The 15,427-nt window shown below is 39.5% G+C and overlaps 1 protein-coding gene across 1 annotated transcript in view; it reads right to left on the bottom strand.

The window, feature by feature from the left end:
• The window catches only part of sema3d (sema domain, immunoglobulin domain (Ig), short basic domain, secreted, (semaphorin) 3D), a 134,395-nt gene that overhangs the window by 17,728 nt on the left and 101,240 nt on the right, over positions 1-15,427 (bottom strand). The window contains exons 9-18 of the mRNA XM_033968276.2: positions 13,955-14,091; positions 9,723-9,837; positions 8,900-8,969; positions 8,667-8,811; positions 5,510-5,732; positions 5,237-5,325; positions 4,508-4,549; positions 3,650-3,807; positions 2,750-2,814; positions 2,524-2,663 (exon numbers count right to left, since the gene is read on the bottom strand). Of these exons, the coding sequence (XP_033824167.1) occupies positions 2,524-2,663; positions 2,750-2,814; positions 3,650-3,807; positions 4,508-4,549; positions 5,237-5,325; positions 5,510-5,732; positions 8,667-8,811; positions 8,900-8,969; positions 9,723-9,837; positions 13,955-14,091 (1,184 nt within the window). The remainder of the gene's footprint in view (positions 1-2,523; positions 2,664-2,749; positions 2,815-3,649; positions 3,808-4,507; positions 4,550-5,236; positions 5,326-5,509; positions 5,733-8,666; positions 8,812-8,899; positions 8,970-9,722; positions 9,838-13,954; positions 14,092-15,427) is intronic.

Here is a 15,427-nt window from a genome sequence, read left to right as displayed (position 1 = left end):
GGGGGTTACATTTTCCTCATACTTTCTGCACAGACTGACAGCAGAGACAGAGCAGGTCAATGCTGTGTTTGTAAACGGGTCAAATGCACCCGCTCACCTCCTCTTTGCGCTCCCATCCTGTTTGTATGTGTTTACAACTGTATTTAATGTTTTGTATGGTGCAAATCAACTTTTTTTTAGTTTTTTTTTTTTACCACGTTATAATGTTCCCTCATAAAAAGCATGCCTGAAGAGGTTTTAGATGTCATCCATGCGTATTTGAGTAATCTAGTGATCTTATGGTTAGCAGTACGATTTTCTCCATATTATCCTCCATAAATATACAAAAGCAGGATACAGAACAATACACTACAACTTCACAAACCTGATGTGATGTGCAGTAGTTTCATGAGTAGGATACACGCTGATTGTGTGGTGGTAGGGCTCGAACGGGGAGTGACTTAGCACGGAGAGCAAAGGGAGGAAAGACTCAACTTATTAAATATAGCCTGCACTAAACTGGAATGGACAATACTATCACTAAGTCACGACCAGAGGTGGGGAGTACTCAGTAACTTTTAAAAGAAATAGTACTTTTCTAGCAGCATACTTTTACTCCTACTTTTTTTTTTTTTAAATTGAAATAACAGTACTCTTACTTGAGCACAAGTTTTGGTTACTCTTCCTGCTGTGAGTAAGTCTACAAGTGACAAAAGGTTTATGTTGATTTGACGATTTGTCCTTCTACTTGAGCAATATTATTTTGAAAAAAAAAAAAGCTAGATCAGAGTTGTAAGTAAACTTCTCTCACGACACCTCCATTTTAGAGCAAATCCAATCCACTGTGCTGTTATAATGGGTCCATATTATGCTATTTTTTGTTATAATGTTGTTTCCTCATCACAAACAGACTTGGAGTTGTGTTTTGTCTCATTCACACATGTTTAAACACACAAACCCTGCATATTTAGGCTGAGCTCTTCTCTCAAACAGAAAACACTCTATGCCACCTTGTGATGTCATGTGGTGATACAGGAAGTGCTCCACTGTGTTTTTAAACTCCATACGACTTCACTAGAATCATTTGGAAAATTTCAGCATTGGGATTGCCAATCTCTACTCAAAAGGTAAAATGTAGCTGTTAATTTGAACTCTACCACTCCATGACATCACAAGGTGGAACAGAGCATTTTTTTAACTTTGGTGATGTAGACAGACTCATAATTCAGGATTTCTCAAACATGTGTGAATAAAACAAAACATAACTTTGGATAGGTTTTTGAGGAGGTAACAACATTCTTACATGGCTTATATCTCACAAGAGTCACTTTTGCATAATAATGTGTAGGATATAGCCTCAAAAAGAATAGAACTCAATGGAACTGACACGTTAATTTTAATCAAGTGAACAGAATGATCAGAGGAGTTTTCTAAGTGCAACTTGCATTCACACCCCATAGCTTCTGTGCACACTAAAGTATTTATTTATTTTTTTCCCCCCCATACTGATATCTTGGATCAGCTTGGTCGATATTTTTGGATGGACAAGTCGGGCTGATTTTGATAATGATTATTTGAAATGCCTACAAAGTGAATTACTGTCTATATTTCACACTGCTCTGCATAATTAAAGTATAATATGAAAAAAGCTATAATTTTCAGACACAACGCTTTTCTACTTCTAACTCATATGCGAGCGGCGTGATCATATTTTGTGAAGTACCCCGTTTGGACTCTTAAGCGTCTTTAACGTCTTTTCTTTAAGCAGTTGGTCAGTCATAACAAAATATCGGCCTCTGCTGGGAATTTAAGGACAATAGTCAATACACAAAAAAGGGCAAATATCGACACGATACATCAACCATCCAATATATCAGTCTATCTCTAATGCACATCCACATATGACCCTTTTGTTGATAAAAAAAAGCCTGTTGCAGTTTGTTTAAAGGTTGTGGAGTAACATTTAGAATAGACATCGACTAATATAATATGGATTTGTCATGATTTTTTAGCTCTGTTGACAGTTTGCAGTACATAAGTAGGGACGATTTTTTATATTTTCCTCAAATAATACAATATCAAGTACTATTAACTAATTGAATACATACAAGCAACAAATATTTTAGAGCAAATTGGTAACATTTGCTGCAGCGTCCTCTTTGCACATAAGTGTTCGACTTAAATGCTTCATGGGTTTTCTTTATGTCTATAGTCTATGTAGATCAGAGGAACTAGGAAAACAAAAGAGTACGATATGTGACTACAGTGATTGTGCAGGTATTTTTAACAATAACATTCATTTATAACATTATGTGGACAACAATCTGTGCACACACATCATGGAGACCTGCCTCTCATGTGGGGACAAAAATCAGGTCCCATTGAAGGTCAGATATGGGGTGAAATAAGTTAAGCTTTGGTTTTAAGTTAAGGGTAGACAAGTAGTGGCTATGGTTATGTAAATGAATGTAAGTCAATGTAATGTCCCCGAAAAACGTTGAAACCCACTTCGTGTGCCCGTGTGTTTGGGTGAAATGCACTGACCTCCTCCCTGCGCTCTGACCCCGCCCTCTGGAAGGTCCATAAGATCTGAGCCTGTTGAGATTTGGCCACACACTCCAGAAAAGTCGAGTTCTTCTCAATGCCAAAGATCATCTTCTCCTCCACGCCCTTCCCTTTAAGGCCTGAAAATACAACTTACAGTTATTAGAGAATATATTTGTCCAAAGTGCATTTTACCACAGAAGAAACACAAAAACTAAACACATACGATCCTCTGTGTCCCAGCACTGTGTGGCAGGGTCTCCGTTCTTTATGTCTTGTCTTCTGGCTCGTCTGCAAATCAAATAAAAAGTCAAATTGCCTGACACTTGCTTTTTGTGTATATAAGACGTACCCAGAGGGCTCATTGACTTTGAATGTAAACTGGACACCCTTGACGCCCCGGTGTGAATGCACCGTAATGACATCATGCAGTGTTTTGTGCTCTCAAGACAGGCTATAGACCCTTCCATTGTTCATAATTGTTCATAATAATGCATAATATCATACATATATAGTGCTTTTCCAGATACCCAATGACACTTTACAAAAGGAGATGAACAAAAACAAACCGTTTATATAACCAGAACGCCAGAATTCCAAAAGCTGGTACCACTCCACATGCTAGCTCCAATGCTTTTACAATTGGAGAGTTAAAATTAGCCTCCAAACATCACAAAATATAAAAAAAAACAAGGCCGTTTTAGCAACAACCACACGTGAGAAATACCAGAGCACTGTAGATGATGAACATTCACGGTTAGCGTCATCCATGTAATAAATATTTCTTAAATCGAATATTGCGCTGCACAATACTGTAGTGGGTCACAACAGTTTAACATTAAAATGCAACTTTCATTTCATCAAGCACCACAAATCCTGCAAAAAAAAGATCTTTGTTTATGTTTTGCAGTTGCAGGAAATGTAAAATAATGATCTACAGGTCAGGTGTTAAAGATGATCTGTATATTTCAGTACTAAGTTTAATACCACTTCTTTAAAACATCCAAACGGTGCATAATATCTGACATTTAATAATACTGCATCTTCCTTTGAATCAGCATTGTATTGTTACCACAGTGATTTGTCTAGTGCGTGTTCAGGTACAGCTCTGGGTTTGCTGTGTTACCTCTTGGCTGCGGGGATGTAGCGTGCACAGCTGTGTCCGTCCCAGGCGCAGTAGGGGTCCCGGGCTAAACAGCACTCAGCACAGGCCTGACCGTACACAGGGCAGCGGCTTAAGGAGACCCGAGACAGGCCCAGAGCCGAGCCCACTAACAGCACCTGCTACAGGGCACAGGGGCAGAGAGCAGGGCAGAGTGGAAACGATGGTGGAGTTTATGGAATTGAAATTAATATATTGAATGAAAGTACTATTTACATTGCAATTACTGATTATTATTATTTTTTTTTTTCCAGAATCAGAGTTACATTATTTGCCTTAGTATTTTTTATTTTCCATTATACTTGTTCAAGGTTAATTGAAACACAAATAATATATAAAAAATATATAATAATACTAAAAAAAACAAAAACAAAACAAGAACATATGATGAAAAAAATACAATTAATAGGACAGAATTTTAATTCATTGATTTACTTTCACAGTTACTTTCCTTTACAAAGTTTAACCTGTAATTTTTCAAACATGGTGGGACAAGTGGACAGGCAGAATCTGGAGGTAAATGCAGTTGTTTGTCAGACTTGTGTGTGAGGAATGTGAACAAATGTCTTCCTCTCATATGCTGGGACATGTCTAAGATTAACAAGAGTCCACAGCACAGGCTGGACCTGCACAGGTGAGTGTGTGCACGTGAGCATGTGCACGAGAGTGTGTGCGTCTTGTATGTCCGTCTACCCACAGAGAGAGTGATCAAGGGTCTACCACTAACCTTCTCTGATTCACAACTACACAACTACACTACATGACAAGGACACTAAAGAAAGAGAGATGAATATAAGAGTTTGACAAATACAAGGGTCAAACCTGTTTAGAAGAAATCTCCATGCTCAGGATGGGACTGGGAGTCTGTAATGACAACAACCCAAACTTTATTTTTAATAAAAGTACACGCAACATCTTAGCCTAACTTAAGCTGTTAGTGCATCATCTTTGTTTATTAAAGGGCTTATATTACAGAGAATGGATTCTTCTGAGCTTTACGTCATGTTATTATATATGTTGTTACCTAATCAAAAACACACCTGTAGTTATGTTTTATTTCATTCACATATGTCTGAATAACCTTTTTATTATTAGTCTGCCTACATCTCCAAAGCTCAAAGTGCTCATAAAGCCATAGTTTTCAAGTTAAAAGCGACCTTTTACCTTTACTTCTGTAGAGACTGGCTGAAATTATCCAAATGATTCTAGTTAAAAAATACAGTGGAGCACTTCCTGTATTACCACATGACATCACAAGGTGGAACGCAGTGTTTTCTGTTTGAGAGAAGAACTTCCTGATAAATATGCAGGGTTTGTGTATTAAACGTGTGTGAATGAAACAAAACACAACTCCAGGTATGTTTGTGATCAGGAAGTAATATTATACATTGTGTAGTATGGGCCATTTAATGAATTATCACGTTCAAGTTTTCAGTCATCCCTTTTTCAAACTGGTCCTGGGGAATATATATAGTATGTGGTAAGATTCATATTTTTGCTGTACAAGTATAAGTACTGTGAAAGTAGTGTACTGTATTGTATCCGTCTCACCTGAAAGACCTGCAGCTCCTCCAGGATGACCTCCTCTGTGGCCCAGTTCTCCTGAGAGATAGACACCACTTTGAGCACTGACCCAATGTCTGGAACACAGAGGTACAAGAAGGTTTAAACTGGTTTCAAGTCTCAAATATTCTCAAACTATTACCAAGGTCAGCGCTTCTCAAGGTGCGCACTCCCTATTAACCACAACACAACTCCTGCCTTCATCTTTAACCCTCTGTCTCCCTCTGGTGGTGAACAGGAGAAATCACTCCAGACCCTCACCTGTCCCCAGGAACATGACCTCGTAGTGCCCGTCCTCCGCCATGACTCTGTCCACCCGGATGTGTGTCAGGGTGTAGTCCGCCCTGAGCCGCGTGAACACCGGTCTGCCCCCTACTGGAGGCACAGAGCGCTGCATGAGGGGGTGCATGCGCATAAAGCTCACCACCTCATCAGGGAAGTCCTTGGTGCTCTTTATCCGGGGGTCGTAGGTTTTACTCGGGCACTGGAAAATAAATAAAACATGTCTGGGTTAAATGTCTAGTACACATTGATAATAAACATAAAAAGTGCTGAAAACTAGAAACAAATAAATGAACGAGTACTTGTTCATATTTTCACTACTATTGTTAAGTCAAATTTGCATTGCTCTCTTTCACTGTGTTTTTACTATTAAACTATAACAATGCATTTAAAATTCTTCCGTACACTGTATCAAGATTTTTTGATCTATATGAGCAAAAACCCCATTTCCAGGGTCAGCAGGGCCCCCAAGCGCCCATACATTTATGTTGAAAATAATGATTGGAACGTTTTTTTCTTAAAACTAAATGGCACACGGGTGTTTATACTAGTCTAAATATCCCTCTAAAATGAGTAGATGTGTTTTATTTCCAGTAGCTAAATATGTGCTGCCTACATTTGTTTTTGAATCAGGCAGTGGTGTGAAGGACCCTCCCCCCCAGGTGCATTCTGGGAGCACTGAGGTAGCAGAGGGACATTTGAATGAGTGTTTTACAAACTAAAAGACTTTAGTTAGTGAAGTTTGGGACAATGCATGAAGAGCCCAGAGGAAGATCAATTTGGGGAAAGAGGGACTTTTCAGAGAAGACTCGAAATATGTCCCCACTTTACATCAGTGGATCTGCAGATAAAACAGTGAAGCTGGACGTGTATAATTCTGCAGACAGGACACACCTCAGAGAGACAGAGGACAGAGAGGACACACCTCAGAGCAGCAGAGGACAGAGAGGACACACCTCAAAGCAGCAGAGGACAGAGAGGACACACCTCAGAGCGACAGAGGACAGAGAGGACACACCTCAGAGCGACAGAGGACAGAGAGGACACACCTCAGAGAGACAGAGGACAGCAGGTGAGTCCGTTTATTACACTGGTTGTTTGTGGTTGTGGCTTGTCCTTGTGTGGTAATTTCTTTAGATAAGCATCGGTCTTTAATATTTACCACTTCCTCCATGCCGCGCTAACTGCTAACACGCTAACTGCTAACGAGCCACTGTTAGCATAACAGTGTTGTGTTACTTTTAGGAGGGCCACACTGTGACCAATATCCAGATGTTATACGTCTTTTTAAAACTCTGAACCCGCTCTGTTCAGTCCCTAAATATCTTTGTTATAATAAGTTACACTGCAGCACAAGGAAGTAATCATCAGTGCCACTTAGCAACATTAGCATGCTACTATTGTAAACACGAGCACTGGGCTGATATCCTCTGTGAACTATAAAAACCTTTATAGTCCTAAATATTTGTATATTTCATGTGACAGTCACATATGATTACAGCTGTGCTTAATGTGCAGAACAGTGAATGTGCAGCTTTATGTCAGCTCTGTGGAGAGATGAGTTGTGAGTCAAACAAGAAGAACAACAGCTACAGTGGTATCGACTCTTGGTATCGGCAGCCCATTGATGAGCACGAGTACTGGCACCCGATACTGATATGGCATTTGTGCATCCTACTCATTAATATTTGCATTTAGACAAAATCTCACATCCAAAGCCTGACAATAAACGTAAAAAATAATGTGATCCTAAAATCGTCTCTTATAATAATCAGATCATTTAAACTGAATATTAAATAAATCTGATTTGTGTTCAGGCTTTTTCTCTTATGCAACTCTTAACTTGGATCACTACTTTGTAATTCTTGAGTGATATGATTTTGAAGCAAGTGTACCTTTGCTGAAGTACATCGTTTAGCTACTCTATCCAGTTCTGCATTTTATGACATAAAGAATTGATAAATATAACCTCACTTTAGTCAACTAGAACACATTAAAATGCACCAGAAACCAAGAAGAAAATGGCAGACCCCCCTTCCTTACATGTTTTTTACTGTTATACTTGTGGTTATTGCTGTCATGAGCCTCTAGAATTTGCAGTCTTTTTATCAGTGGTTGTGATGTCTTAATGTTGTCAAATATAAATATGTGGCACTGAAATGGAGAGGGTCCCTAAGGGTAAATCCAGCTTAAGGCCTCCTAAAGGCTAGGGCCGGCCCTGAGGGTCAGTAAATACTTTAGAACTACCCAGAACTCTATAATTCTAAGGAGACATTCTAATATTTGAATTGTATTTATTAGTTTATTTGAACCGCTATGTAGAAAAGACGAAATGTGCAAGTTATGATGTTTGCCTGTTTTTTGTTTGTTTGTTTTTAGACCAAAATTATAGGCCAGTTTGAAATTTAAAGTTATTTCAGTAATTTCATGTATTTCTCTTTGAAAGATTCAGAGACTTCAGAATGTGGACTATTGCACCTTCAAACCCCAGTGTATGTCTCCCTCTGGTGGCTGGAAATAACATGACACACTGCACCTCTCATCTGGAACATCTGTGCCCCTGCTGCTCCTGTAAGGACATACTGTATATTTCCATAACCCAGGGCTCACTATTGACTCTCATCTCCTACGTGACATTTTATAAACCTCTTAATTACAATTTAAACAAAACAAGCTTACGGCTGATTAAATGTGGAGTCACTAATGGTATTACAGTAAACTCTCAACATGAACATTTAGATTCTTAAAAAAAATCAAGCTGCACTGTAACTTTACTGGTGGGGGTCATCGCCTGGTTGTGGAAGTGTCAGGAAGTGCACTGCTAGCATCCTAATTGTTACTTACTTTACCATCACAGTAAACTTAGCTCTTCTGTCTGTAAATTGTGAAAAATGCTTATAAACTCATCACGGTGAATAATTAGGATGTTTAGAATGCATAAGGTAAGTGAGGAACAACTTTAGACTTTAAACTGTTTAAAATGAACTAGTTCTGTTTTTAATTTTTTAAGACTGTTGTGTGATTGTTGTTAGACTCCAGTAATTAGAGAGACATTAACCATAAACTGGGCTGCAACATCAGTATTTTTCATCTCTATTCTGAGCAAAAAAAAAGACATCATTTTAATACAACATACGGTTCCGGGGCGGGGGTAGGGTATGCGGCCATCGTACTCCACCCATTTGTGGTCGGGGCTCTCCTTGTGGGCGTAGGGGCCATTAAACACCGCCCGGATGTCAGCCATATTGTACACACACACCGCCGAGCCGGGGAACAGGGAGCTGCAACCGACCAACACAGCAAAGTAATAACAGGCCTATGAGATCTGTTAATGAGCTGAAATTATAATATCAATACGATGTGAGATACCTGGAGGTGGTGAAGACAGCGTACACTTTGGTGTTCTTTTCGTCTCTGCTCGGGAGCATAAAGATGTCCTCTGGCGAATAAAAGAAAAGGTATTGAGAAGAAATGTGACATCAGAAGGCTAGTTTATTGTAACAGATTTTTACTGTCTCAAAATGTGAAAACAGATGTAGTTCATTTTAAACAGTCCAAAAGTTGTTCCTCACTTACCTTATGCATACAGAGGATTTTAATTATTTACCGCAATGAGTTTATATACCTAATGTTCTCAATCATTCCATTCTTAAAACATGTGCATACAACACTGCTGTAAAATGTCAGACTCATTAGTCTAAATTCCGGCCACAAACACGTTTCAAATACAGCTGCTAAACCGGGCTGCACCTGGAGGACTAAATAAGAGAGTGAAGGAGAGGAGGGGCAGGGTCTAGAGGTAAAAGAAACAGTGTGATTGGTCTAGCAAGTATTCACACTTCAAACTCCGCCCCTGCTCGGCTGTAATCAGGGTAGTTTTCTGTGATGTCATGTAGTACTTGAAACTGCAGAGGCCACTGAATGCATTTCAAAGTTAGATTTAGGGATTTTTGACGACAAAGCTGCAAATTGGCTTAAAGTTTAGTTGCAAGAAAGTGGATTTAGTGTTTCGTTCCACTTTAACATAAAAAGTGATTCATACACGTTAGCTCTACTTTGGTGTAAATTTGGAGTCACTCAAGTTAGCGTCAGCCTTACAGTCTTACGGTCAGCCTTATGTGACCTTCAAATGTAAATGCTGCAGAGATGTTGTAAGTGATTGTCTTTGTGTTAGTAGTCCTGTTCGACTCACGTAGCTGGTCGAAGTGCGTGTCCACCCCGTCCTCCCCCGGCACAGAGCAGACGAGTCGGGCCTTTAAGAACGTGGTCCACTTATGGGTCAGACTCCTCAGTCCTCCCATGTCATTCTGAAAAACAGACACCGCAACAAGAACCGAAGTTTACATCGAGTCCAAACTATTAAATTACATTAAATTATACTACGCAAAATTGACTCTCGTGAGCTTTAAGTCAGCTTATTATATTGTTACCTCGTCAAAAACATAACTGGAGTAGGGTGTTGTTTCATTCACACATGCTCAAAATCACACGCTTTGACAAAACTTTACAAACACAAGTAGGACTGGGATCAGAGATATCAAAACAAACATGGCGGCTTATGAGTTCTGAATGATACAAGAATTGTCCAGAGCAGATGGAGGAGATAGGCCCAAGTTATGATGGAGGTTTTTCATGCTCTATGTTAAAATTGTAGACCTTTTTGGATTCAAACAGAATGTAGAATGAATGTTTGCTTTTGGTAGCTGAATAAAAGCGGCTGATAGGGGTTCATGTGTTCGCATTTGTTTAGTGTTCTACCTGCGTGTCTCTGGTACCAAAAGCAGTTGTCTCACCCACATTATCTCACCCTTCCTCCTTTCGGGGTATCCGCTGCTCCTCTTCTTTAATGGGCCTATATTACACCATTTTCTGATTTATGTAGTAATGTTGTTTCCTCATCAAGAACATACCCCAAGTTTAACACACAAGCCCTAACATGGCTAAAAGCTCACACGAGTCAGTTTATTCATATTTCATATTTCATATTCATATTTGACCATTTTATTCAGTTCGGAGTTCAACATTTTCAGGAAAAACCTGATCTCATGGCACTATGTTTACATGCATGCAAGGAAAACCGGATAACTGGTCCTAAAAAAAATCAAACACTCAACATGAATTGAGATGTCACTTATCTATGTCTGCCAAAGGTGTGCTTACACATATGATAGTCTTTTTTTATTAGCGATTATAACTGCAAAGTTTTAGTGCTAATGCTAACTTGTTATAAGCACCTGAACGTCTCGTAGACCCCCGACAGGTTTTGGGGCAAAGACGATTTGAATTTGTTTGTTTGGTGCACTTGGAGTTCCCTGTGCATGTAAAAGTAGTGAAGGAATGAGATGAAAGAGGTGCATGGTGGGAACCAAACACTCCAATGTAGACCGTTATGTTTAATTTAGCATATGAAAGGCTGTTTTTAATGAGGAGGCTTGACTTGTACATGTCAGGAGCCCTCCAGGAGATGTTTGACCCACAGAGCAGGCTTAAGAGGCTGAAATCACACATGGGAGATTAAAACACTTTACACAAGAGTTCTCAGGGTTGTAATATAGGGTTACATACATTCACTGTAGTTTTTTTTATTTTTTATTTTTTATTTTTAATGAGGGGAGTATTAATTGCTAACACATAACATATTTAGACCACCTTGTTACAAATTATTGTTCCTATATTCGCAAAAACAATATATTAACATGTTCATTAAGTTCCCGTTTCATTTTTGACAGAGTCCCCCCTCCATTTGCTCCCTGTGCTCAGTCACTCCCCCTTCAGAGCACTAGACCAGCACATCAGCCTGTATCCCACTTATGAAACTACCGCATATTGCATCAGGTTTGTGCAGTTGTGTAGCGTTTTGTATCGTAGGGTTGGTCAGAATTGTACTGCTAAGGTTGAATAGAGATCGCAAGATTACTCAGACATGCATGGATGACATATAAAACTTCTTTTGGCGTGTTTTTAATAAGAGATTAATGTTAAAACAAGATGGAAGACTAAAACAAAAAAAATACATAATGCCCCCTTTTTAACTGTAAGAGTACCATACATGCACTCGTAAATGGAGGCCTGTGTACAGCAATGGCCTCTGTCTGTAACAAGGTTTTAAGGAAATGAGTTTTCTTACTACTCAAAATGACTCACTACCCACTGTTGCCAGAAGAGGGAGCCAGACACCCAATCCAAGCCTTTGTGAAACTACTACTACCCCAAAAGAAGACAATTTCAGCACAAACACATAATTGAAGACAAACCAAATAACAATCTAAAAATGTCCAAGATTTAAAAATAAAAATATGACTGCAAAAGAAAACTGTTTACTAATCGTGCATTGTCTTTGTTTGGTCCTTGGTTTAAATCCTAGACAACAACTTAAAGAGGGGTAAAATGCACAATCTACTTTTTGGAATTTTCTACCATGTTATAACATTTCCTCATCAAAAACATGCCTGAACTGGTTTTATATGCTATTCATTCATGTTTGAGTAATTTTGTGATCTCTCCCAGGCATTATTCGAACCCTCCTTATGGATAGCAGTACAATCCTGTCCAAAACTCAGCCCACAAGTCTACATCACCCATGCTCCCACACAGCCATTTTTTGTATGTGTACCAAAGCATTATACAACTTCACAAACCTGAAAGGATGTGCAATAGTTTGATCGTGTTGTAATAGTGTTCTGAAGGGAGAGGTATTTAACTTAACTAAAAGGTTGATCTAAATATCCATTTTAGCAGTGTAATACCCATTCTTTTAAGTCAGGCATGCCCAAACTGTAGCCCGGGGGCCAAATGCGGCCCTCAGACCAATTTTTCTTGGCCCTCAAGCTTGCAGGTGAATTGGCCACTATCACCTTAAACAGTACTTTTTACTGTATATTTCTGAAAATCTACTTTAACGAGCCCATATCAAATATTTAATGTGTCCTACTGAGGATGTAAGCATGAATAAAGGTCTAGTAGTTCAGTCTAACTTAGATTTGAAGTATTCATTGTATTGTGACGAGTCTATGGCCCTCAATCGGCCCTCAGCTTTGTCTGTGTTTTTATATGTGGCCCTTAATGAGAAAAGTTTGGACACCCCTGTTTTAAGTAATCCATGTAATGTTCAGTAATGACATTATTTCTCTAATCCACTTTAAAGTTTATATTATAGAGTGCTCCTGTTCTATCCCCACTCTTTCTTTCTTTTTCTTTCTCACTCTCTCCTCCAGTCGCTCTCCTTATGCCCCTCTCCCTCCTCATAAATTCTCCGAAAGCCTTGCCTGGCAAAGAATGTCTCAACAACTCTTCAAACACTAAGAGCCGGTCGCTGTCCAAGCTAGTGCCATTCCACCTGACAAATCAGCCTCGTATCCCTCCACCAATGGCCCCCACATCACGCATTTACCCTGCCCTGTCTTCTTCCTCTGCTTGAGGGGCTGGAGCCAAGCTTCTGCAGTGTTTTGGCATACTGTCCTGGGGAATTTATTGGTCTATGAAACTCGATATTGTTCAAATATACTGTCGCAAAGTCTAATAAAGGAAAACTTAAGAGGATTGTGTCCATAAAAGAGGGAGGTATAGGAGACAGGATACACGGAGCAAGAGAGCTTTAATGGACCACAAGTCCACGGTTAAAGGTACAGGTTAAAAGCACGATTTATGGGAGATAAGGAGGTTAACAGCACTTTCGGAAGTCTACAAAGAAGGAATGTGTGCCTACTAGTGGAACGGAAATGAAAAGTTAGCGGCATGACTATTCTCAACATGGCGCTAACAATATTACTTCTTTGGTGTATGTTTTAAAGCTTCAATGAGAAACATATTGGTAAAATTTGAATTAAACACGTAAACCAAAACTGCAAGATTTGTCATGTTTTTGTGTTGTTTAATTGTTGGGTCAATGGTCTAGACATTTGTAAAGGAAATGTGGTTGGGTGTACAGTCTGGAGTGTTTTTGGAGCCTCTTTAGGGACACGCATTTTCTGCATTTGACCCATCCTTCAGTGCTGGCAGTGCACCCTGGTTTTGACCTATTTTGCATGTTTTAGGTTGATGGAGGAAACCAGAGAGCCCGAAGTAAACCCACCGAGACACAGGCAGGATATGCAAACTTATAGCTGCATATGGGTTACTTGAAATCAGGCTACATGTTTTATACAGTTCTTTTTTCACCTCTGCATTAAAAAAAAGAAAAAAAAGTGTATGAAATGAGTTTCTTCCCAGTATACCCACTAAAAATGTCAATCACACCACCCAATAAGATGGGAAAGTGACTGCAGATTTGCTAATGGCAATTTTGAGTCTATTGTGATTAATCTTGTCTTATCACACAGTTCAGCCTGTTTTCCCTTACCTCTGGACCCCCCACCCACCTGCTCTCACCCCAGTACCCTCTTGACCCACCCACCCCAGCCCCCTCCTGTAACAGTGTCTCAGTACCTTGCAGACTCGGGCCACGCGAGACACAATGCTTTTATCGCTGCCCTCTCTGGATGCCTCGCGGAAGAAGAAGTATATCTTGTCGTCGTCCGGGTTGTACGTGTCGGAGATGGAGTGAGCGGAGATGAACTTAGCCTCTGCACACACAAAAGTGGAGAAACACCTTACACAAACACATATGCACCATTATAAACTACACCACCATTTCCAAACAAATGAATCCATTAGGCTACTTGACTGCTAGACTCATGCATTTGTTGTGAACACAATTTAACCACAGAATGAGTCTGGTGGTCTTGTCTTAAAAACGGTGCAGAAGAAGGTTGGATTTTTACCTGTGACACAACTATCCAGGCAATTTTTCAGTGCTCAGAGAAGAAGATTTTGGATTAACGCATTAGTAAAACAAGTGTAAATGAAGCAAAATGCAACTCCAAGTATGTTTTTGAACAATATAACATGGTTAAAAGCTTAAAAGTCAGTTTGACATGTATCTTTTAAAGTGGATATACTCTGCATTGTTGTGGCTTTAATTCCCTCTTTTAGTCATCCATCCATTTTCTTCTGCTTGTCCAGGGCTGGGTCACGGGGGCAGCAGTCTAAGCAGGGAGTCCTAGACTTCTCTCTTTTAGTTATTTTGGCATTAATATTTCACTTTTTTAGCTCAAAATATTCTTGATTTGGAAAATACACTTAAAAACTACATATCCCTCAGCCGTTGGAACGCCCTCTGCTGTCACTGGTGGGAATGAACAATGGCAACATAAATCAATTCATTGGGCAACATGACTGCTGTGCTAAAAGAGCCGTGTGTTTGTTGTGAACACAATTTGAGCACAGAAGGAATCCATTGTTGATTTTCCATTAACTATTTTGGGAAATGGAGTGATGAATGGAGTGATTTCTGAGGCTCAAAGCAGGACGACCGTGTAAATGACCTTTGTTTTGCCCCAGTAGAGATTGCATTGTATTAGCAGCTGTTAAGGGTCAAAATGAGACCGCTGTGTACTATCTGCAGCTTTAATGTGACGGCGAATCAATGAGCTTATAAACTCACTGAGGTGAATAATTGGGGTACTAGGAATGTGTTAGTAAAGTGAGTAATAACTTTCGCTGTTTAAAATGTACTTGTTCTCTTTTTCCCGTTTTCTTAGATGGTAAAAATCAAGCAGCGCCTTAGATGAGGCAAGTTTGAATGAAGCAGAATACAACTCCAGATGATAAGTTTTAATGAGAGAACAACATTATAACATTGTTAAAAATTGTATATCTCCTTTAGCATGAGATAATCGTTCTGCCATGTGCATGTTTATTTACAGCCTGGCCCCTCCTGCACAGATAGACTGATACTTGTGTGGTCTACTTTAATGTCCGGATAGTGCATTCACATCTGCTCTGTTAGCATCTGTGCTAAATCACCACTGCTACTGTTTACAACCAGGAGTCATAACCTCAGACCTGCGTGTTTCAATA

The sequence above is a fragment of the Periophthalmus magnuspinnatus genome, chromosome 6 (genome assembly GCF_009829125.3).
Source record: "Periophthalmus magnuspinnatus isolate fPerMag1 chromosome 6, fPerMag1.2.pri, whole genome shotgun sequence".
Classification (NCBI taxonomy): domain Eukaryota; kingdom Metazoa; phylum Chordata; class Actinopteri; order Gobiiformes; family Gobiidae; genus Periophthalmus; species Periophthalmus magnuspinnatus.
Note: the sequence above shows the minus strand (reverse complement) of the source record. Positions and strands in the feature narration are given on the sequence as shown.